Source organism: Chroicocephalus ridibundus, chromosome 3 (genome assembly GCF_963924245.1).
Source record: "Chroicocephalus ridibundus chromosome 3, bChrRid1.1, whole genome shotgun sequence".
Taxonomy (NCBI): domain Eukaryota; kingdom Metazoa; phylum Chordata; class Aves; order Charadriiformes; family Laridae; genus Chroicocephalus; species Chroicocephalus ridibundus.
Window position 1 is genome coordinate 17,085,009 of NC_086286.1, and position 23,142 is coordinate 17,108,150.

General features: G+C 37.0%; 1 protein-coding gene across 9 annotated transcripts in view; it reads left to right on the top strand.

The window, feature by feature from the left end:
• The window catches only part of CDC42BPA (CDC42 binding protein kinase alpha), a 186,792-nt gene that overhangs the window by 54,793 nt on the left and 108,857 nt on the right, over nt 1–23,142 (top strand). For all 9 annotated transcript variants that reach the window (XM_063328167.1, XM_063328162.1, XM_063328163.1 and 6 more), the window contains exons 3-6: nt 6,391–6,482; nt 12,899–12,982; nt 17,483–17,578; nt 22,560–22,708. In XM_063328167.1, coding sequence (XP_063184237.1) covers nt 6,391–6,482; nt 12,899–12,982; nt 17,483–17,578; nt 22,560–22,708 — 421 coding nt within the window. The remainder of the gene's footprint in view (nt 1–6,390; nt 6,483–12,898; nt 12,983–17,482; nt 17,579–22,559; nt 22,709–23,142) is intronic.

A 23,142-nucleotide genomic window follows, 5' to 3' on the forward strand; every position in this document is an offset into this window, starting at 1 on the left:
CATAGGGTGATTTACTGAAATTCTTGTCACAAGAAAAATGGTAATATAAAAAAAACCCCACCATATCTTGATGTGGTATGCAAGTGTTGCCCAGATCTGCAGTGGGTGTTTCATGAATGCAGGGATTATTTTTCATCGGAGTCTGGGGAGGTGAAAAAACAGAACTACCCTTGTATGTTTAGGAAAGATATTTTATTTCTCTCTCTGATTTTAAAGTTCCTGTTGAAGAATCTTTTGTGTTAGCTGTAGCCAAAGATGGCTGGATGGTCTCCACTTGACCTAGATGAGAACAGATTACTCTTTTTTTTTTTTTTTTTCTTTTTTTTTTTTCCCCTCTTCCCCAGGATGAATAGGATCCAGAATATTGTGTCTGTCTATACCATAGTACAGGAATTTGTGGACATGCTTCTCATTCTTGGAAAATGCCAGATTCTTAACTTGTTCTTACTGATGTTGGCACTTAACTGTTCATTGGGGAATAACATGATAAAAATGTTCTGAGGGAGTGAAAACTGAATCTTAACTGTTAAAACTGAGAAGGGTATTTGTGGCTTTTATTTTTTCATGTTGCCTTAACTAATGTTCTGTGGTTCAGCTGCTATTGCTGTTGACTTCAGTGTTTTGCCCCTGGTTTCCTCCAGAGAGTTGGCAGAAACTGCAACAAAGCTTTCTTGTGCTGTTTTGCCAGTCTTAGGTGGGTGGAGAGGAGAGATTTCTTTTCCGTGTCCTCTCAATTAAATTAGGCTTTAAGCAGCTCTGCCTTGCTGATTGTCAATTACTTTGCTGCTGTTTTGAGAAACACTGTTTATTTTGGGAGGAGTATTCTCTCACACCTCCCTTTCTGGAGTTCTTTGCAACCTCCAGTTATGGTCAGTCTTAACTCAGAAATGCTATTTACACATTTCATAATCACAGCTGATAGAAGCCAGTGGAAAATAAATACTTTGGGTTTGGACTGAGTCTGTAAAATAAAAACACTTGTTAAATTCCTTCCAGGAATTTAGCAGAAATTTCAAAACTGCAGAATGCTTTTAAAAACAAAGCTATCAATGTATTTTTCTGCTTTGTTCTTTTTTCTTATATAGAATTTTTTTTTTCAAGGACAGCGTTAGGAAGAATCATAGAGCCTTCTGGTAGTCGGTTAAGTAACAATCTCTTAGGTTATGTGGTTTGTCTTCTTTGCACGGGGAAGCTCTGTGTGTATTTTTATAACTACTTTTAACTAGCGAAGGAAAGGGGGCCTTTCCCTTGAAATGGCAAGCAGCTAGTTTCCCATGGTGGTGGTTTTCTTTTCCAATCTATTTCTTACATAATGAACTTTCACTGTTACTGTTGACAGTTCTGGTGGATACAGCTTTTAGTTCCTGTACCTTTGGCTTGGCATGGTATTTTACATTGTGTTCAATGCAGTGGGCAGAAGGCTGGTTTTGCTGTGTGATACCTGGATCACTGAGGAAGCACATTTTGTAATTCCTTTGGGAAGTGAAATATGGTTATCTTACAAAGACCTGCCAGTCGAGGATACAGTCTTCCATCTAAGCAGACTTAGACAGCCTGTTTGCCCAAAAAGCAACTGTGGCATCAGTGAGGCACCAAGAAGAATTTCTGAACGCAGACCTGTTCTGTTTTGTTTTCTTTTTAAATCGGTTGTGGGGCCATGTTTTCAATTGCTGCTCCAAGTCTGCAGATGCTTAGCGCTTTCTTTAAACGGTCCACATGATCTTCGTATCACTTGGATTTAATTTCAGCCCATGCCTGCAGCAGCTCTAGTTTGCCGTGGTGCTTTGCTGGGGAGGGAAAAGGGCAGTAGCAGGTGAGGGAGGGGGAAGGACCTCACCGCTAGGTCCTTCCCTCCCAGCCAGTAGGTTAGCCCTCAAAAATCTGAATTTCAGGGCTAGCCCTGCCCAAGCTCTGCACATAGAAACTGGGAGCTGGAGGGAGAGAGAGCAAGGCAGGAGCATGAGACTAGCTTTGCAAATAAAGCATCCAGTACTGATGTTTTATTATTTTGATGTTGTTTCTCATCACGTGTGTAATGGCAGTACTAAACTGTTGGGTTATCGACCATGTCGTCGTCCTGCCTGAATCAACTCTTCAGGAGATGGACTTTTATCTCCGAGAGTTTAAAACTTGGCTTGGCAGCTGGAGTCATGCTGGCTGTTTTTCTGTGTGCTTAATGTGTTACTTCAGGTGAAATTCTAGCCAAATTTCAACTGGAAAAAATTAAATTTCAAACACTTGTAGAATTCTCCTTTTACTGTTGTGGGGTTTTTTTTTAATTGTTTGACTGCATTATAAGCATAAATGGAATGAATGACTAGAACATAAAATGTCAGGAAACACCCATAGAGACTTAAATAACTTGAAGGAATAGTCACGGCAAGTTCGCCTTGTTTGAAAAAACAGCTTATCTTACTACTTCAGTACATTGGTTACCCCTGAGGGTGAATTGGGAGATTGGTTTTTCTTGCCTTGTGTAACTGAGTAAGTGCAAGGAATCTTGCCAAGAGGGTGGTGGTGCAGTTTTCCCAGGCAGGGTGAGATTGGAATTATTGGCCAGGTGGGGTGGCCGATGTTTTTGTAGAACAGTTTTTATAGGTAAAGTCTTATCTATCCGTCTCCTCCACAGCAATTGGTAGCAACATAAAATATTTTTCAGAGTAACCTCCTTCATAGACTCTATGTATGACTTGTCAGGTTGTGGCCATAGAGAATGTACTGGCAAATTTGAAAGTTTTATATAATGACCTTTGGTTCCTGCTGAGTTGACAATCCAGGATGAGCCAGAGGATATGCTACCCACACCTACCTTCTGGTTTGGAGGTGGAAGAATTCTATTTGGCACGGCAAACTGCTGGTCCCTAATCTGTATCACACATGGTTAGCAACCTTGAAAAGGGATGTCTGTGTGGAAAAATTCAGCTATCCCTCTGTGTATTTCTGTAGGTTGAATGAAGTAGCAAAGGAAATGCCCATACTGCCTTTGGCCCTCAAAAAGCTGCAAAGAGAATGTGTCACTAGTATCAATAATCAAGGAAATTGCAGCTCCTTCTGAAAAAGAGGTGGTGTTTTCTGGTAACTTCATGATGATTCTGTTTAGGGGGAAGGGGATGTTAAGAGAGGCAGATGGTGTATCTGTATGTTTTAGCAGAGCTGCATTGCAGGAGACCCCTTTGAGCACATTGCATTTTGAAAACCATTCCTTGACCTTACCATTTGCTGTCTTTATAACAGCTCATATGACATTGCCAAACTAGTTGCAAAAAGTCTGCCTGTTAACCTCATAGTCTGGAAAGCTGTATGTATGAAACGGCTGTCTGAAGATATGCCTTCCAAGACCCTTGGCCAGGCCAAGTTTTCTGTGCTTAGGATTGCTGTTGCCACAAGAACAGCAGATGTTTGCACAGCAGACAAACAACACTGATGATAAAGCAAATTGACCTTTTTTGGAACAAGCTATTTGGAGCACATTCCTAGGGCAATTCTTTTTTTTTCTCTTTCCTTTTTTTTTCTTTCTTTTCTTTTCTTGGACTGTATCTTTCTTCATAAAACTGCTTGGCTATACATTGACGTGTCTGTTGCTAGAGGTGATAAAAAAATTGAAGAGAAGGGTTTACAAACTTTTCCATTAACACTGATATTACAAATCATTAAATGTAATCCAAACCTATTTTTGTCAGCTGTATTTTACTAAAGTAATTATAATGATGTTTATTTTTCCAGTGTCCCTATGGGAACCCTGGAAGATTCCAAAATGTAATAATTAAAGAAAGACAGGCCCTTCCTTACAGTATAAAGTGAGGAAGAGTTTTGTGGTTTAAACAGCTATGCTGTTGCTTATTAACAAGATATTTTGCCTTGTACTCTAGCTAGGCCTATAATGGTCAAAAAATGTTGAATTCGAGAACTACGCGTTTGTTTTCAATCAGTTGTTTTTCAAGTTAAAAGGCTTTAATGGCTTGTTTTAATTTGTTCAGTAGTATTCGTCAGCAGTATTAATATTTGTATTAAATTGCTTGGTGCAGTACAGCTGAGACTGTCCCAGTAAGGCAGTACTTTTTTGTTGTCACTTATTTTTTCTATTGCAAGACCTTTCTTTTACGGTATAAAAAGATTAATTGAAAGTTTGGGGAATCTTGGTGAGCTTGAGCAATATAGTTCTGTTTACGTTACATTTTTAAAGTATTTAAAATGTAATATTAAAAGTGTATTTTAATTGTATTAATAAATACTTTGAATAAAATTATTATAAATTTAAAGTAAAAGTATCACTAAAGTGAAAATCTCAGTGTTGTACAGCTACGTCTTTACTATTTGGACCTATACTCCAGTTTTTTAATCATAAGCTGATGTTCCTGTAGTTATAACATATGTAGCTCCTGGCAGAGAATTGATTCCTGGCATCTGAGGAATTTTAGAAAAATTGACTAAGTTCAGACTTTGTAACTTCTGAGATTTTTGAAGCGTTTCATCCATTGTACCACTAACATTAGTAGTGGTGTGCTATATTGCTTAACAGCAGAAACATAGGATCCTCCATTTTTGCATTATTTGTTTTTCAGACTTGATTTACAATGCTAATTTAAGGATTGGATAAAGAAGTTTTGTGGGTTTTTTTAGGTATTAAAAATATAGGAAGCTTCTGTCTTGACTCAATTTATAAAATTGCTTTGCTGAATAGTAGGCAATAGGCTTTTGGACAAGGTTTTTGTAGTGCCTTGAAGGGGTGTGTGTTTAATGTCAAAATTCTAAATTGAGCGATGGGTTATGTGTATCAGTATTAGGGTTTAGGGTTTTTTAATATGATTAGTTCGTATCATTAGAAAGACAAAACACTGAATTCTAGGAGAACCCAAATCAGGTTTCTTACATGTGTCTAGATATTTGGCTGTTAAGTAGGATCGTTTGCTTTTAGAGCTTTTGAAAACCAATTCCCGCTTCTGTTTAGAAACATCATTCAGAACAAATTGTTCAGCAATATGATGCCCGTTAGAACCCTTCCCTGCAAATAAAGCTGTACTAGTTCTGTCAGCTTCTGACAGAAGTGGACATAGATGGGTCCCAGTACCATGAAAGCATAAGCTACAAAGTTTTTTGTGGGTCATGTAAAATGTCTACTTTACTATGTACTTTTTTGTTCATTTCTTGATCCAAGTATGTGATGGTCACTGCCTTGTCTATTACAAAAATACTGTCCCTGTTTTATAGATATGAAACTACGGGTGAAGTATCTGAAGTTGCTTGTTTAGGATCATTGAGAAAGACTACCTTTGATCCAGAACTTGAACTTAATGTTTTCTGAGACCCATTCCAGTCCTGTGTACGCTGGGTTATACAACCTTCTTTTATGGGCAACTTTTATGAACCCTGTTTACTGAAGCATCTGTTTTAGTGATAGATTTCATTTGTGTAATGTATTAAATGTGACTTTAAAACAATTATTTTTAAAGGAACTGCATTTCTGGCTCAATTGTTTATAATTTTGGTTGGGTTTTTTTCTTTTTTTACCAAAGGTTGTGTTGTTATGTGGGTTTTGAGGTAGAGCTATCAGTAACTTGGATGTTTTGTATGCGTGCAAGGAGCATGTAGTAATGGACTGGGACTGGTGAGTTGTAGTGCTAAATGGGGCTGAAAGAGGGGAACAGTCCTTCTGGTACTGTTTCACTGCAAAGAACACTGGGGTTGCCTGGCTGGAATACAATGCCTTATTTTGCTTACTGCTTTCAAAGATATGATAAAAGAAGAGGGAAATGAAGCTTAACTTTATATATACAGGGTTTTTCCATTGAGTACGTTAATAACATCTTGAGTACAAATGTTCTTGCTTCCAGAAGCCAAGAATTGACTATTAAGCATCCCCGGACTTGAGGAAGTGGTCTCCAGAAATACATTGTCTAGGCTAATATTGCCCTTCCAGTTATCATTCATCAGCATTTTAATTTCTCAATGAATACAATATTGTTTTGCTGCTTGGCAGAGAAATTATTATTGTCCAAAGTGAACCCCTCATTATATTATACTCTGCTTTTTCAACCGGAATTAATAACATATAGCACATAGATGTAGTGGATGTCTCCTGTAGAAAAAATATAGTCTGTTTGACTTTTTTTTTCCTTTATATTAAAAAAAAACCCCAAAAGTAGGCTTACTTCGTAAACTTTTTCTCACAGCAGTTCTGGCTTAGTTCTTACTAGTTATTATTTCTAGCTTTAAACTTCATTGTATTACATTAGGGAATACAGGTAGATAAGCAAAATGGTCTATTGTTTTCAGGGCTCTGATTACATCTATTTTATGTTACTGTTACGTTGTTGTTTGGTTTTTTGGTTTTGGTGTGTGGTTGTTTTTTGTTTGTTTGTTTTTAATGATTGATATTTTCCTTTGTTTCAGCCAAACCTTTTACATCTAAAGTGAAACAGATGCGACTACATAAAGAAGATTTTGAAATCCTGAAGGTGATTGGTCGAGGAGCCTTTGGGGAGGTATGTATGTGAAGGAGGTGGAAGGAAGGGTTTGAATAATGCTCTTGTGTATCTGCAGCACTGAGGAGAGACACTTAATAGTAATATACCAATGTATGTTTTTTTTCATTATTTAGGCATAATGGATATTGTAGGCCCACCTAATGTTTCCTGCAAGTGCATTCTGATTTATACTTTCTTTGACAGCTCTTTTTAAGTCTTAAATTTTGAGAGAAGGCAAGTTCACATGGATTAAAAGACCATGTTTCAATTGTCTAATGATAAATCATTTGCTTGACTGTAATTCTTTCCAGTCAGCAGGTGCAGGCCATTGAGTTACTGACGGTATACAGATCTAGCCATTTCTAATAATTCTAATAACTAAATAGTCTGAGAGTAGTTTTCAGCAACTTAAATAGCCAAATACTGATATTGACATTCTAAGAACATAGAGAAATCTCTCTCCGGTCCTGTCTCTTTGTTTCCTATTTTAATGAATGTTTGAATATTTTTCCTGTATTTCTTTTAAAGGGTTTAGCAAGTGTTAGTTTCTTTTTCAATTGTCACTTAACTGCTATTGAACTATACAATTTTTTTGCTGCTTCTCATTAAGCCATCTCTTATTTGAAGTTGTCAAACAAGGCTGTTGTTCACTAGGCTTTACACTAGGCATGTCAGATTATATAGGTTGAGGAAATTTGAATAAATAAATGTTAGCTTTCTGCCCCTTCTTCTTAATTATATTAAGTGCATGTGCTTTGTATAGGTTGAGGATTTATTATATAGGTTGAGGAAATTTGAATAAATAAATGTTAGCTTTCTGCCCCTTCTTCTTAATTATATTAAGTGCATGTGCTTTGTTCTTCATGCAGGACACTATGTGTGTAGAAAGAACGACCTAATATATAATAGCGCCTTGAATTTTTGCTAGCCAAATAAAGCAAAGCTGAAATATTTGCTATACTGCCTGAAAATACGTGTGAACAGAAATTCAAAGTATAAGAAAAAGATTTTCTGAGCAATGTCTTCGTTGCTTTTGGGGTTGGAAATGGTTTTTATTTTTCAGTTCTCCTTAGTATGAGAGCATCTCTGGAGGCTCTCTGGCATGTGACAGAGAAGAGTTGGTTTCAGGTTCACGTACGTGTTTGCATCGTGTGAAAATTAGTCTTTACTATTCTGTGGTTATGGAAGAATAGACTTTTATAGGTAGTATGTAAGGAACAGGAATTTTTACTGTAGTGTATGTCACTACATACTCTGATGCCTACATGCAAATATCATCATTGGACAACTGTAAAAATAACAATAAAAGAGTAGTATTTATTTAGCTACTTTATCACTTTTGGTTGGTTTTGCTCCATCTGGAGTAATGCCCCTTTATAAAGGAGACTGAAGGCTGAAGTTACTCATGGATAATTTATCTTTAGTCTGAACCTCCGCCACAAAGAGTGTGTTGTGTTCTTCATTTTGATGTAAACACTTCTGCTTAGAACATCAGCTTTTCTTAGTGCTGCCATAGTAGTTGCAGCTGAGTTCACATACACATTGTAGAAGATGTAGGAAAAATCACTGATGTGGGTGCTTTCTTGTCAGAAGAATAAGATGTGAAACCTGCCTTATATTGTGTTTTTAAGAGAAGTCATTTTTGTCTGCTAAATCAGCATCAAACTCCACAGTGGCTAAACCACAAAAAAACTGTAGTTCTTTCTCAGGAAGCTTCTCTGTGGTGAATCATCCCATGGATAGTGAGAGCGTAACTTTCCCCATCCTCTTCTGGGGACGGTCTGTGTAATTGGTTAGTTCTTCTCTTTTAGGAACAGTGTTTCTTTCTAACTCCTTATCTGAGAAAGAGAGTGTGACTCTATTTAATTGTCAAAATCTTCAGTAAGGGGAAAACTGAAGTTCTCTCTGTGAAGATGTTTGGGTTTGTATGTTCTTAAAGTAGGACTTACTAAATATTTGCAAGGATATATGTTAAATTTTCTTACTAGCTGAAAGAAGGAAAGTTTCAAGTCCTACAGAGATATTTGTCCAAAAAAAACAACCCCAAGTTCTGTATGAAGTCACTAAATTTCCTTTAAAACAACCAGTAAATATTGGAGCAAGGTTGAAAAAAGGACCACGAAATTTTACTGCTATTAAGCCACCAAAAACTATATTAATATTAAATTGCAAAATACTCGTATAATTCAGTAGACTACAGCAGTTTACTGAGACAGATTAAGAAATCTGGAAGAATGTATTTTATTTCCAGCAAACTATAAATGAGAGCAAGGTTGCTCTAGGTTACTGGGAGGAGTAATTTTTGTCTCCTGAATCAACATAATTCTGAAATTCTGTAGACTACAAAGTTAGTACAAGTTTTTTTTGGCGCAGTCTCAGACTTGTTCTTATTTTGATTTTGCGCCACTCAATTTCTTCAATTTGCATAGTCAAGAAATATTTCCCTTTTTGTTTTTAAACGTTTGATGTAGACAGAAAGTAATTTGAACTAGCTATTGCTTATAACTGTAAGAGTTCATTGTTCCTAGTTTTCTTTTTCCCCTTAGCCTGCTTGCTGACAGTCTGAGAATGCTTTCTTTTTTGTCAAATTAATGACATGCCCCTTCCCTCTGCATGCATACGTTTACTTAGTTAAAATTTTATGTAAGAAAGTGCTGTCTTTAGAAAACACAGATGTTTTGCTTGGAGGAGGAGAATTATCCTGGTAAAATTAATAATGTGGGCATCAAGCGTTTCATGGCACTGGCTTCAGGCAGCATGGTTTGAAAAACTTGACAAACAACTCTAAACAAGAAGACTTTAAACTTGAGAGTCGAAGAATGCTGCTAGGAAAGGTGAAGCAACTGGGCAACAGCTCTTCGTGGTGTCTCTCAGTAGTATAAAATTGCAGCTTATTGAAGATTGTAGCTAATACCGAATTTTTAATTTCATTCTATTATTGCTTAAAACAAAAGTTCAGTGCTTGCTTAGGCAAGCAAATATTATGTTCGTATGTTGTTGATATTTTGAAGATGATGAATTTTGTAGCTCTGAGAACTGCTTAGTTACTCCTAAATTTTGGCATCCAGTTATGAACAGTAACATTCTCTCTTCTTGTTTCTGGAGCACTGCCTGCTCTTGATGAGCAAGAAAACCAATGCTGAGTGCTGAGTCTTTTTTTTATTTGTTTGTTTAATTTTTTTTTATTTCATTTCAATTTTTCAATTTTAATAGCTTCTGGTTTAGCTTTTTCTTTATAAGGCTGTTGCTTTTTTGAGCAAAGGGAACATGCAGACATGTACTGTAGAGACAAGTAGCCGAGTTTGGGGCAGAAGGTGTCTGACAGCATGCCAGACTGTACTGCTGTTTGTGGGAAATAAGGAAAACTGTTGGAAGAATAGGAAAAAAGCTATCTGACTAAACCAAGATGTTTACATCAGCACATACCAATCATTTTTTGGGCTGCTCACAGGAAAATATAAATTAAAAAAAAACCCCCAACCATTAAAAGTCCAATTTTGAGAAATTCCAGTAGCAAGACACTTGAGGATAACTAGACAAGAATGATTACACTTTCTGCTGTCTTGACAGCCCCACTGGGGAAGGGAAAAGATCAAAACAGCACTCTGTGTATTTGGGCCTTTGTGTACATGGTATATACCTCAGTGTGTGTATGTAAACACTGTCTGGGGCTGTAATCATGTTTCAGATTTTTTTGTTACAATTAGAAACCGCATCAGAATGCTCATTGCTGAAGTGTCAGGTTTTTCTTTCACAGTCCCAAAATAAGCATTTTATTTCATTTTTCATAAAGCACTGAGACACCCCAAAAAGATGCTGTGATTGCAGAAAAATGATGATGTTGGTGATCTTTGTGTGTGTGTGGTAGTTATTGATACGGAATAACATTAATGGCTTTCACAGACTAAAAAGCCTGCTCCTGACTGATTGTAAACACAGCTGGTAAACATGGGGGTATTTTTGTTCTTTAGTCACTCTTCAATACTATTACACATTTGCAGAAGGTACCAAGCCCTCGATCTGTCGTTCAAGGCCTATGCTCCAGCTGTTAACCAGAGGCAGTGCTGTAGCTCTTTTGGTTGTGTCCAAGTGAATGCTGTTATAGGAGATTCAGGCAGCTGTGCAATTAGCATAAGTCTTTCAATAGCTAAGTCTCTTGCAGAATAACACAGCCTTTCGCTGAGCATGCTACAGGCAAGAAATGAAATCCTGAAGCTGGACTTGAAATATGTGTGTTATCTTATGCCTCTGGCTGCCTATACTGCAGCAGTTAATGGTGGGGAAAAACTTATTTTTCATGCTGGGCAGCAGCAGCAGTCTAGTCAGCTCTCGGACCAACCTTTTAATTTTTCCCTGTAACAGTCACAAAACCCTTAAAGCTCTGTAGGGCATAACTGCACTGTAGCTTCATGCCACAGACTGCATCATGCAGAGGGGGCCTCTGTCATCCAAGATACGATGCAGTTTGAATGCTGACCAGTTTCAATGTTAAGGCTTTCTCCTTCTGCCATTTCTAGTTAGAAATTGATACAGATAAATGCCTTGGCAGAGTTTCAAGCTAGTAAAAGGAGACTCAAGATTCAAATCTGCATTGTGGGTTATGTATCACTGTAGAGGATTCATCTTTCCCTCCTAAGGAAAATTGTGATGCTCAGTCTTGGGGTACCATGCACAGAACAGTAGACATTCTTTATGAATCAAGATTAGATTATAGTCACAATAGTAACAATCTATTTTTGTGTTTCAAATCTGAAAGTACCTTGAGGGATCCCAACTCTGGACTTGAACCCCAGTTTTTATGCATGAAATAACCTTTAAAAATTTCAGTTCATAAACTAGTTTAAACAAGTAGATGGTAGTACCCTTCTGTTTTCTCTTCTGTTTTTATTCCCACCCCCTCCCCCCATGGCTCCAAATGTCAAGAGCAGGGCTGATAATGCATTGCTGCATATATGGGAAGTGACAACTGCTTTGTCTATGAATCTGTAGCTGAGCAAGAGGTACACTTTTAGATATGCTTTGGTTTAGACATCTGAGTATTGCAGTCCTTCAGCCTGCACTTTTGTCATGTTTATGAAACTGCTGCAGCTGATGACACATTTGAAGATGGCTGAAGGAGGTTTGCATGACACTTCCTGCAAACTGTCTGATCCTGTATTTTCTTTTCTGTTATCACTGTCTTCACACATAGCTGGTTTACAGATTATGAAAGAGGTAGAAGGAATGTAGGATTCAACCTTGGTATTTTTTTGCCACTGGCCTGCAGGATGAAGATGATTATAATCTCTGTGACAGCATGTTGGTTCATAACCAGATGGACACAGAAATTAACTTTATCTCCTTAAGCCTTAAAATTTATTTGAAAGGGAAGAGGCAGAATGTGGTAGCTGGAGAATGGTTGTTAAAATACATTGATTGTTAAATTTTTCTATAAATGGGATGTTAGTGTTGTGGTCTGGTCTAGTTCTGACCAGCAGCTCTGAGTCTGTGGCAGATTCATGGCCATTTTGGCGAAGAGAGCTTGGGTAGGCTTCCCATACCCAGAGAAGCCTGAACTGTGAAAACATGTTTGTGTAAACTTCCTCCCTGCCTCCTTCCTAAAAATATTTTGTGTTAGCTTTTATTATAGCTAAACAAAACTATAATATTCTCAGAAAAGGACTGTGTCAGTTGGCTTTGTTAATATGTTACTCGGTAGGCCTATGGTATCTAATGTTTCAGAAGCAATGAGAGGAAGGAGGGCTTGTTTATTACGTTTTACTTCTCTAGAAAATGTGGATTTTTCTGTTTCCCTGCCACTAACAACAGACATGATGAAGACCTCATTGAACTTCAGGTGGAAAAATTTGATTAATGCTTTACTGTATCTTTGAAGAAAGTCCAGTGCATTATTTGAAATGAGTGGAAGTTGTTTTATGGCAAACCTACTGTCTAATTTGTGTCTAAAACCTAAAAGATATTGTTTATTTTGTTTTAGAAACTGCTGCATTGCTGTCTTTTCTCGGCAGTTTTGTAATTTAAATTGTTGTGTAGGACTGGAAGAAAAACTCCAAGAACATAAAGCCAACAGCCGGTGTTAGTTTCATGATAGTATGATAGAGCGAAAAGTATGATGTTGAGAAATACCATTGTTCATCTACAGTCACCTAGAAAAAAGATACATAACAAAAGTGTGATACATAATGAAAGCTTAAAATAGACTTTTAACTTCTGCAAAATAAATATGCTGTACTTTATGAAATTATTCTAACTTGATGGTGATGATGTAGTACAGGTGATGGTGTAGGGTAGTAAGGTGATGATATAAGGTGGTAAAGCCTAAGTGTCCAGAACACTGAAGAAAAAAATACCCCAAAACTGCAAGGTTTCATAATAATTAAAACAATATGCATTTTCATGTTTGAACTTATTTATCTTTCATTTATCTTTTCCAGGTTGCAGTAGTAAAACTAAAGAATGCAGATAAGGTTTTTGCCATGAAGATACTTAATAAGTGGGAGATGCTGAAGAGAGCTGAAGTAAGATAACAGAAATGTTTTCTATAATCATGCACCCTCTTACTCTGCGGAATTGTTACTTCCCTTTCTAGAAGACTCTGTGTATAAAGGGATTGAGGAGGTGCTTCACTTCTTACTGACAATATGAAAATTAATATTTAAATAAAGGAGTTTGTCAGAAGGGTTAAAATGGCATGGAATCTTGACTTAGGTGGGGCTGGATGTTTTAGACATTATACCTTTTCTGTAATTGCCCAAGAAATCCAAGCAGTTATTCCAGTTAGGAAAGTAGTCTTTAGCAAGTATTTTCCATGGTGAAAGGTAATTACTGAGCTGTAACTCACCAAGCCTATTAGTTTATCAGTGGTTAGAACTTAGTCAACGTTCAATTTTTAGATTGAAAAATCAGAAAGATGAAAGTCTCGAGTTAATATGAGTGCATGTTTTGTAAAAATGTGCATCTGCAAAAATCTGTGATGCAAAGTTCCTTGTTACAGCTTGAATCTGTTCTGTGCTCTGAAAAAGATGGAGCAGCTCTTTCACCAGTGCTGCTTTGTCTTTGTTTCCTATTTCTGTCATACATCTTCACTCTTCATAGAGTCCTCAATACATTTCCCTGGATTTCTTTGGAAAGAAACTTACAAAAATGCAGTCTACACCTGAAGACTTTGGAACTAATTTTAAAGAGAGTACTTAACTAACTCTTCAGATTCCTTTGAAATTCTTCACCTATGCCTACTAAAAATAAACTGCCTAAAAAGTAGACTCATAAAATATAACTCAGCATCTGACACATACAAAGTTGCTTTGGCCGTTGGGTTTTCTTTAGTTTGGACAGTGGGAGCACTATCTTGGTGTCTCTTCCAGCTTGTCTGATCGAATTATCTCTAGCCTCAGTTTTTATTTGAGACTCCTACTACCTTCCTACTCTCAGACTGCCTTACTGTTCAATTACTTCCAAGTTTATTCTGATTTCTGCATTTATGCTTTAATTATACCTTGTTAGGAAATGAGATCAATGAGAAACCGTCACACATTTAAAAAAAACAATGTATCCAGACAAATTAAAGCCAATTTCTGATGTCTGCACATCCTGTCTCTTTTAATGAAAATATTATCACAATAAGAAGTATAAATGGTATGCAGACTATGGTTAGATGCACACAATGTGTTTCCTCTTTATCCAGAAATTATTCAGATACTGAGCAATCTGATGTTAGTCTCGATAGAAAGAGGTATTTCTGTCCAAGACAGATGTCAGTACTGCAAGTTTTATTATTTTAGTGAAAAAGAAAAGACCAGAACTAAAGTTCCACTCTATTTTTAAATGTACCCTTTTAAAGTCAGTTTAAAAGCTATTTCTTTCCATTAGAATACAGTTATAAATAGGTTTGAGAGATTTTTCTCTATGCAAGGTATTAAAAATACTCTTCCCGTGGGTCCAGCTGAAATTCTGAAAGTTTGAACAGTTAGCCTAAAAAGAATTACAGCTATGTTTTTCCAGTATTTGTAACTCATGGGTATACAGTGGAAAGAGAAGCATCTGGAGTGAAAATACATTACAAAGCATGACCTTCAACAACTGTAACCTGTCATTTTTGAATGTTGATGAGTGCATCTCACTTGTTACTGCTGATAGGGAAACTGACCCATTTTGGCTCTGTTAGCAATGTGCTGCACTAACACTGAAATACACAGGAAAATCACAGTCCAAAAATGCAAGACAAGCGTATAGGTAGGTGTATATATAACTGGGAGAAATAAGTTCTCCGTATATCCCTGTATCAACTCTGTGGGAAGTGGGAGTCATTTGTAAAAGCGGAAAGGGAGTATGTACTCTCAGGCTTGTGAATGCCAGATGAAGGTTGATGACTGCAAGCTCTGCTCTGAGAGTAACTGTATGCGAAAACTTTGTTGCAGTGAAATTACACAGGTTGCGAGGTCAGTGTTCTCTTTTGTATTGTAAAGAGCAGAAGTATTCCAAATACTTGGACACTGTTGAAAACTCAGAGATGCGATGTAAATACTAAAAACTAATTACTAATATAAGGAGTACCTGAAAGTGTGCGACAGCTTGCAGTTACACTCCCAGACCCGTTACCCTGAGTGTTGACACTCACTTACAGTTACACGTGTGCCGTGGTGGTGCCGGCTGAGGCTCAGGATTGATCAGGACAAATATTATGCAGCATGGAAGCAGTCAGCACCTCCCGCAAGGTGCTGACTCTAAGCTGCAAGGACATGAGCACCATATAGCCAAGCAGCCAGAATTCTCTACTGGTTGAAGGCCACAATAACAGTGTAGATATAAGCAAAGCACTAAGTTGGCTTTACTCTGTCAGAGGGTTGGATTAGATGACCTCTGGAGGTCTCTGCCAACAATTCAAGGGCACCGTTCCTAGGGAAGATGAAATGTAATGTTGAAATAATGAAAGGCACAAAAAAGGCTTCATTTAAAAAAACCCCAGCACTTAATTGAGTGGTGTTACAGTAATTTCAATTATAAATTATTTCTTTTTTTGACATGAATTAATTTGCCCATGAACCACTTAGACTTTTTGGCTGTTACCATCTCAGCTGTGATCTGCTGTGGTAATAGCTGCTGCTGTCAGCTCTAGGCATACTGCCCGGAGGTGGGTGTCTAGAGTGCTTAAGGAATGCATGGTCTTTTGTTAAATCATGGCAAAAACAAGTGGAATTCTACACTGTGGTAACTAGTCTGTGAACTGTGTCATAACAAGTAGAGAAACTACATGTCATGTATCCTCGTGACAAGAGTTGATAGTATCTCCCTCTGAAAGATGTCAAGAGTTTACAAACAAGGAAGGAAAAAAATCAAGCTGAAGCATAGAACAGCTTTTTTTCATTCTGAGGATCATCTTTTCTTCTTCTCCCACTCCTAAGTCCATCTTTCATGTAATACCTTTGAGGGTATATTTTTTAAAGTATGTTATGTTATTTTCTTGAATTTCACTGTTTTATGTGCTATGATTAAAGTATACCATCTTTCTTTTTCCTGGGTGCATTATTCTTACTGCATTCTCCAAAATGAGAATTGGTTTGGTTTATGTGCTTGGAGGAGGGAGTTATTTTCTGTTTTGTTTTTACTGCATGTATTCTTGTGCATATAGCTCAATCTAAAATTATATTTCACTTTTCATTCTTCAATCTCCAAATCTCACAGCCAACAATAACCATGTCAGAGTTCTGGTATTTGCCTATTGTTTTTGGAAATTAAATTGGAAAACTAAAAAGAAAAGGCTGGATTTTGCTTTAAATTTAGCTGTCTCCTAAGATGGAAGAGACAGAGCACGGTTCAAATCAATGAAACATCTTTGTGAAGTAGCAAAGTGTGCTGGAAGAGATTATGGTCTGTTTTTCTCTAACTCTCCATCTGACTTCTAAATAGAGCCCATACAATTATCGCTCTTTCCTTTACACTGTCTTTTCTATGTTTTTCTGAACAAAATTGTGTGTTGGCCTTGCTGTTTGGTACCTTTTGCTTCTTGTGATATCCACTTCAGTCCCTTCAAAATGTTTAGCATATTTCTTTGATATAGTTTCTTATTGGCTTCTCAACTGTTTGGTCGTTTTCCTCTGTTATTCTGCAAAGATGCTTTTGCTGAGGTATTTTATTTACTTCTCAGGGCAGGCTGCAAGACCTCCATTGAATTAACTCCCTTTCTGCTTTCCAGTTGGTTTTCTTCACATTTTATCTTCTGCTGTTTCATACGAACCTGTGTTCTCCTCTTCCCTTAGGTTTTCCTTAGCATTTCTTGGCAGTTCTTGTTCCTCCTCTGTTCCACTTGCTATGAAGGCACTTTTTGCCTTCTGTGTTTCTTTCCAGTATATTGAGGGGAGATCCTCTTGAGTGTCTTATCAACAGCTTATGTCTGGCAAGAGCAATAGTCAATTCTGTCCTACTTTTCCTGAGGAAAAAATGTGGAGAAAACCCCAACTGGTTAATCATTATCAGATTATGGCTACATAGAAGTTACTTGCAGCAACTTTCAAATGAAAAGAACCACCTTGCTTATGTGAAAATTTAAGTGTAAAACTAGGCTAACAGCATGATGAGATAAAATAATGACACAAGACTCCAGATTCTAGTTCTTTAGCTTCTATTGTAGCTGTAATGATATAATGCCATTATTGATTGTTTTCTTCAATCTTATGTTGCTATTCTGTCATTATTGCTACTTGATTTCAATATCTATATGTATAAAAAAGATAGGATTTTGACAGGATTTTTAGACAATGGGAAGCAGCAGCTTATTTCATTTGCATCATTTAACTGTATAGAGAAGTACGACTGTTTGAATTTAAAGAAGGTGGACTTTTCTGATACCTAGTTTTTCATAGATTTTTGCATGTTTGGAGAGTGTAGTAAACGACATTTTAACTGAGAGGCAGTTTTGATTTTTTTCCCCCCAAAATATAATGTTAAAATATAGTGAACTTGGAAAATGTGTTTCTTTACATATTTTACTTAAAGGCTATAATTATTTTTCTCCCCTTCAGACAGCTTGTTTTCGAGAAGAGAGAGATGTTTTAGTGAATGGAGATAACCAGTGGATCACAACATTACATTATGCATTCCAGGATGAGAACTATCTGGTGAGTGCTGCTTTTATGTATATATGGATGGAAATGCAGATTCTTAGTTGTGGTTTGAGAGAGAAATACAGGGGGTTTTTATTTGTTAATTTTGTGTTCTGGACTGTACAGACGATGTGAGGTTCTGTGATTTTGTGGATGAGATTCTGAAGGGTGGATAGCGCTCAGAAACTTTTAAAGCTTCTGCTATAAGTATCTCAGGAATACAGCTTTGTTTTCTAAATGTCTTTGCATTTGTTGATAAACCTTGATCTATCTGCATCTTCTTTCTTGTAATTCACCACTGCAGTTTAATTGGATCCGTAAAAACAAAAGTGTGCTTACTAACATAAACTTTCTACTTGACTTTAATTTTTGCAATTAACATTGCTGATTATTGTTTTGAAGTTAGAAATAGGGAATTAGCCTCATTTTGAAACAACAGTTTGTTTTGATTGGCCTTTGCTTTTTTGAGGACTTAAACCCACTAAGATGTCATAAAGCAATAAAACGTTCTTGCAGCGTGGAAGAAATGTTCATAAATAAGAGTGGGAAGCTGCAACTGTAGAGTAAAGTGTCTCTTTAATATTCAATGTTATTTAGTTTTCAAGTACTTTGAAAGACTTGCAGAAGGAAGCTAATGTGAGGAAAAAGTGCCAATTTTCTATGAAATCAAAAATGTTTTGATTATGATAGTTTTGGTAATATTTATGCCTGAAAAGGTGAACAGCTACACATTGATAGAGTATGCTTATTTGGGTTTTACTGCCCCATGCTTTTGATTCTATATCATTAGTAGGTTCTAACATTTTCTATGCAGTCATAATCTTTTTTCTTTTTCCCCCAGTGTGTCCAATAAAAGAAGTGCTATACATGGAATTCTTGCAGAATTGCAGTGCTTTTTGCCATTATATTGTTTTCTGTTCTGTCAACTCAGATACTTGGAGATCCATGGATTTTGTTGGAGTTTGTACAGAAACAGGGGTCTGCATTTGTGAATCTAACAGTTGCCTTAAATTACCTCCCAGCCAACTTGATGCTTTGTTAATGTGGACAGTAAAAATAATCTGTTTTATGTAATTCTGATCCTACTATTAACAGTATGTCAAAGAAAACATTATATATTCCACAACAGCCTGATAGAATTTGTTTTAATCTTGCCAGTTTCCTTGTTTTCACTAAGCACAGAGCGGCTTCTGTTCTTTATCTTTGGTAGTCTAACAGGAGCTAGTTTCGCAGCCTGCTGAGGAAACTATCAGTAATACTGTTTTTCATCGTTTTAGTGTGAATGTATCACTAGTTTTTTATGTGTTTTTTTTAGTAAAATAAAATATAACAGAAGTGGCCTTTAAAAAAAATATCATTGTAGATTGAACAGTAGATGTGGTTGAGCAGTGGATGTTGTTTGTCTTGACTTTAGTAGTGCTTTTGACACTGTCTGCCATAATATCATGATAGACAAGCCGACAAAGTATGCGTTAAGTAAGCAATAGTGAGGTAGGTTGAAAACTGGCTGAACTACTGGGCCAAGGGATTGTGATCAGTGACGCAAAGTCCATTAATGGTGGTGTACCCTAGGGCTCAGTACTGGGGCCAACATCTTCATTAATGACTTGGACAATGGGATGGAGTGCACCCTTGGCAAGTTCACAGATGATAAAAAACTGGGAGAAGTGTCTGATGTGCCAGATGGCTGTGCGATCAGTCAGAGGAACATCAACAGACTGCAGAACTGGGCAGAGAGAAATCTCGTGAAGTTCAACAAAGGGAAATGCAATGTCCTGCATCTGAGGGGGAATAACTCCAGGCACCAGTACATGCTGGGGGCTGCAAGCTTGAGGTCTTGGTGGATAACAAGCTGACTGTAAGGCAGCAATGCATACTCGCAGCAAAAAAGGCCAAGAGTATCTTGGACTGCGTTAGGAAAAGTGTTCCCAGCAGGTCAGCGGAGGCCCTTCCTCTCTGCTCAGACCTGGTGTGGCTGCATCTGAAGTGTTGTGTCCAGTTCTGGCCTCCCCAGTGCAAAAGAGAGATGGAGCTACTGGAGCTCTTGAGCCTGGAGAAGAGAAGGTTCCAGGGAGACCTTCTAGAAGACTTCTGGTACCTAAAAGTGGTGTACAGGAAAGACGGGGAGGGATGTTTTATCACGGAGTGTAGTGACAGAACGAGGGATAACTGTTTTAAACTGAAAGAGGGGAGACTTTGATTATATTTTAGGAAGAAATTCTTTACTGTGAGGGTGGTGAGACACTGGCCCAGGTTGCCCAGGGAGGTTGTGGATGCCCCATCCCTGGAGGTGTCCAAGGCCAGGTCGGATGAGGCTTTGAGCAACCTGGTCTAGTGGGAGGTGTCCCTGCCCAGGGCAGGGGGGGTTGGAACTAGATGGTCTTTAAGGTCCCTTCCAACCAAACCATTCTGTGATTCTATGATTCAGGTGCTGGAGCATCTTTCATATGAGGAGGCACAAACTGAAACACATCAAATTTTGTCTGAACAGAAGAAAATACTTTTTTACTGGGAGGGTGGTCAAACACTAGAACAGGTTGCCTGGGGAGGTTGTCAAGTCTCCATTGTCAGAGATACTCAGAACCCAGCTGGACATGGTGCTTGTCAGCCTGTGCTAGCTGACCCTGCTTGAGCAGATGAGGTTGGAGTAGATGATTTCAAGAGGGCTTTTCCAACCTATATGATTTTGTGATTTAGGATTAAATCCCATGTTAAACTTCCACTAGTTGCTAGAATTTAATGTCCTTAAATCTGTGCTTTTTCTTTCTCTTGGAAGGATGGTGCTGTTGTACAGTAGTATTTTGAGATGTATTTGAAACTTAAATAAATCTGATGATTGTGTTCATTTAGAAAGTATTCTTAAAGCTTTTTTTAAAAAACACAAAACTTATTTTTTTAAGGACATGGGTCTTTGATCTTGGATGGGATGCTATGCATTGACTGAATTGTTTTATTAAAAATTTAGTGTTAAATTTACCTTTGTTTCCTGTGCATATCTTTAGCTTCAAATGCATGACTTAATACTGTGAGTTACAGTGTAAGTGTTGCCATATTTGAGGAGTTGAGGATTTCTTTGTCATTAGGCTACTGCGTTGCTTTTGCAAAATGGGAGGTGAAGAGTCCTGTGTTTTACGAGCCAGAATTCCTTTATTTCAGTATATCCAGTAACTGAGTTGTACCGCTTTTTAAAAGTGCTGAAGAATGAGTGCAGAGATCCCACATCAGTTAAGAAAATCTTAGAGTTCTTTTAATATACTTTCAAAGCAATAAGTTAAGCTCTTGCAGATCTCTATGTAGTGTATCAGTTAATAATAATTATATTAAATTCCAAAGGCTTAATGTATTTTCTAAAACTTTAAAACATGAGAAAGTAAGACAGATCTTGTTTCAGAGGGAGCGTAGCAACACCACTGAACAGAAGATATTTATCTTGTGTAAGGCTTGAGAGCATAATTTGAGAAGTTTACTATTCATGTCACAAAGCAACAGATGACATTTTGATTGTCAGCACACTTAAAATTTTGTGGAAATGCGTTCTGTGCTTTCTTCATGCACTTGGAATCAATGAAAATGCCCAGGTTATTCTGTATCAAATTGTTAGAATCTTTCTTCATCTTTATTGTTATGGAAAGTACGAAAGAAAAGAAACAGGCATAAGATTTCTGCCTGCCTCTGCCCACATCTTCCTTATAGCTGGTATAATTTTGCAGATTTTTTTCCACACATTTTAATTTATTTTTCTGAAGGTGGGAAAGACTTGAACAAATGAGAACTAATTATAAAAAGTCCCTTTAAGTTGCTTTGCCAAAATTTTAAAGAATCAAATTGGGATAAATTATTGTATCATTTGTGATTCATTATACCCTATTGTTAAGAGTCACTGCTTCAAATGTGGATATATGCTGCCTTCCTGGAAGCCGAGGTTGGAACTCTAGGCAAAAGCTTTCAGATACTGTATACTTTAGTGGGAAGCTATTCTAATTACTCTGTCCACAGTGTTTGAAAGTAATGTCATAGCAGTGGGTGTTAAATTAGATTGCTTATAATTAGCTTTCTAGTTATAATTAGTCTGATTTTTTTTCTTTTCCCCATTTGCCCTTCCAGTTGCTGTTCCAGAATTAAAACAAACTAAACTAAGCTAAAAAGATATTAATTGTCAGTTTCCCACTTTTCTTAAGTTTACCTTTTCCACTCGTTTTGACCATGTCTCTGAAGGAAGTGGGTTTTCATTCTATCATAATATGGTAAAGTGGAGAAAAGTTCTGATCTCTTTAAAGTCTTTGCACCTGATTCAATGGCAAGCAGGTTTTAAGTTTCATTAATAAATCGGAAATCAAACATTTTTCTCTATCATTTCAATTAGACAAGGTGACACCTTCCATTGTATGTTGGCAGATCCTGTATTGTGCACCATGTCAACAGTATCTGGCATTGTACTGTGAGCCACTGGAAATCTCAGTCTTTGCCTGAATCTGAGTAGTCTAAAAACTTTACTGTCCAAAATAGTTTGTTTAATAGGAAAAGATGATGGTAGGAAAAAAGGAAATGGCCCTTTTTTTTTTTTTTTTTTTTTTTTTTTAGGAAATTAGGGCCCTTAAATGAGTTCCCAAGTTAAGACAATTTATTTCTGTTTTATAGATCTGTCCTTTAATCCTTTATTCCTTTTGCATTCTTTCAAAGGGTATTGGAAGGAATCCAGAGTATCTAGCTATTTTATGTTTGGTGATGGGACAGTGGATGATGCTATTTTGTCATGAGACTTACTGTATTTGGAGAGGTATAAATATGAAAAATATTCAAGTAGGTTAAATATTAAAATGAGACTGAACCAGCTAGTGTTTTCAGAACATGTAAGCTTCTTGGTTAGCTTTTTTAATGCTCATGACATTTTTTGCAATAAATTAATTTTTATGTTTCAATTAGTTTTCAGTCTGATTCACTCAATAAATTGTGGGGTTTTTCCCCCCTCTGTTTTCATATCATTCCCACACCATAGTACCTGGTTATGGATTACTACGTTGGAGGAGACCTGCTTACGTTGCTCAGCAAGTTTGAGGACAGACTACCTGAAGATATGGCTCGTTTTTATTTGGCTGAAATGGTGATAGCTATTGATTCAGTTCATCAGTTGCATTATGTTCACAGGTAAGTCATTTGAGTTCCAAATTCCTGTAAGAGTTGTGGGGAGTTACTTGATGAACTGAGAATAATTCCTGTTAAAGAGTTTAAGCTAGTAACAAGTATTTCTCATAATAGTATGCATAGTAGAACTGACTTGATGACATCTTGTGGTTATTGACAACTGTTGCTGACCTTTTACCATATGGTCAGACATATGAATGAGGAGATTTCATTAATATCTGAATGCATGGGATGAATCTTGCACACTGGCATGCTTCAAAGTTAATGATCCATAATTTATAAAAGCAAAACTGGAAACCTGTTGGTGAAATATGATCAACTTTGAACATGTTTACTGAAGGGTCAGGTTATGTTTCTTAATTTGTTCAACGTATACGGAAGTTGAAAACACACCATTGTGTGTTCTGCTTTGGATTTTTCACCATTGTCTTTTGGAT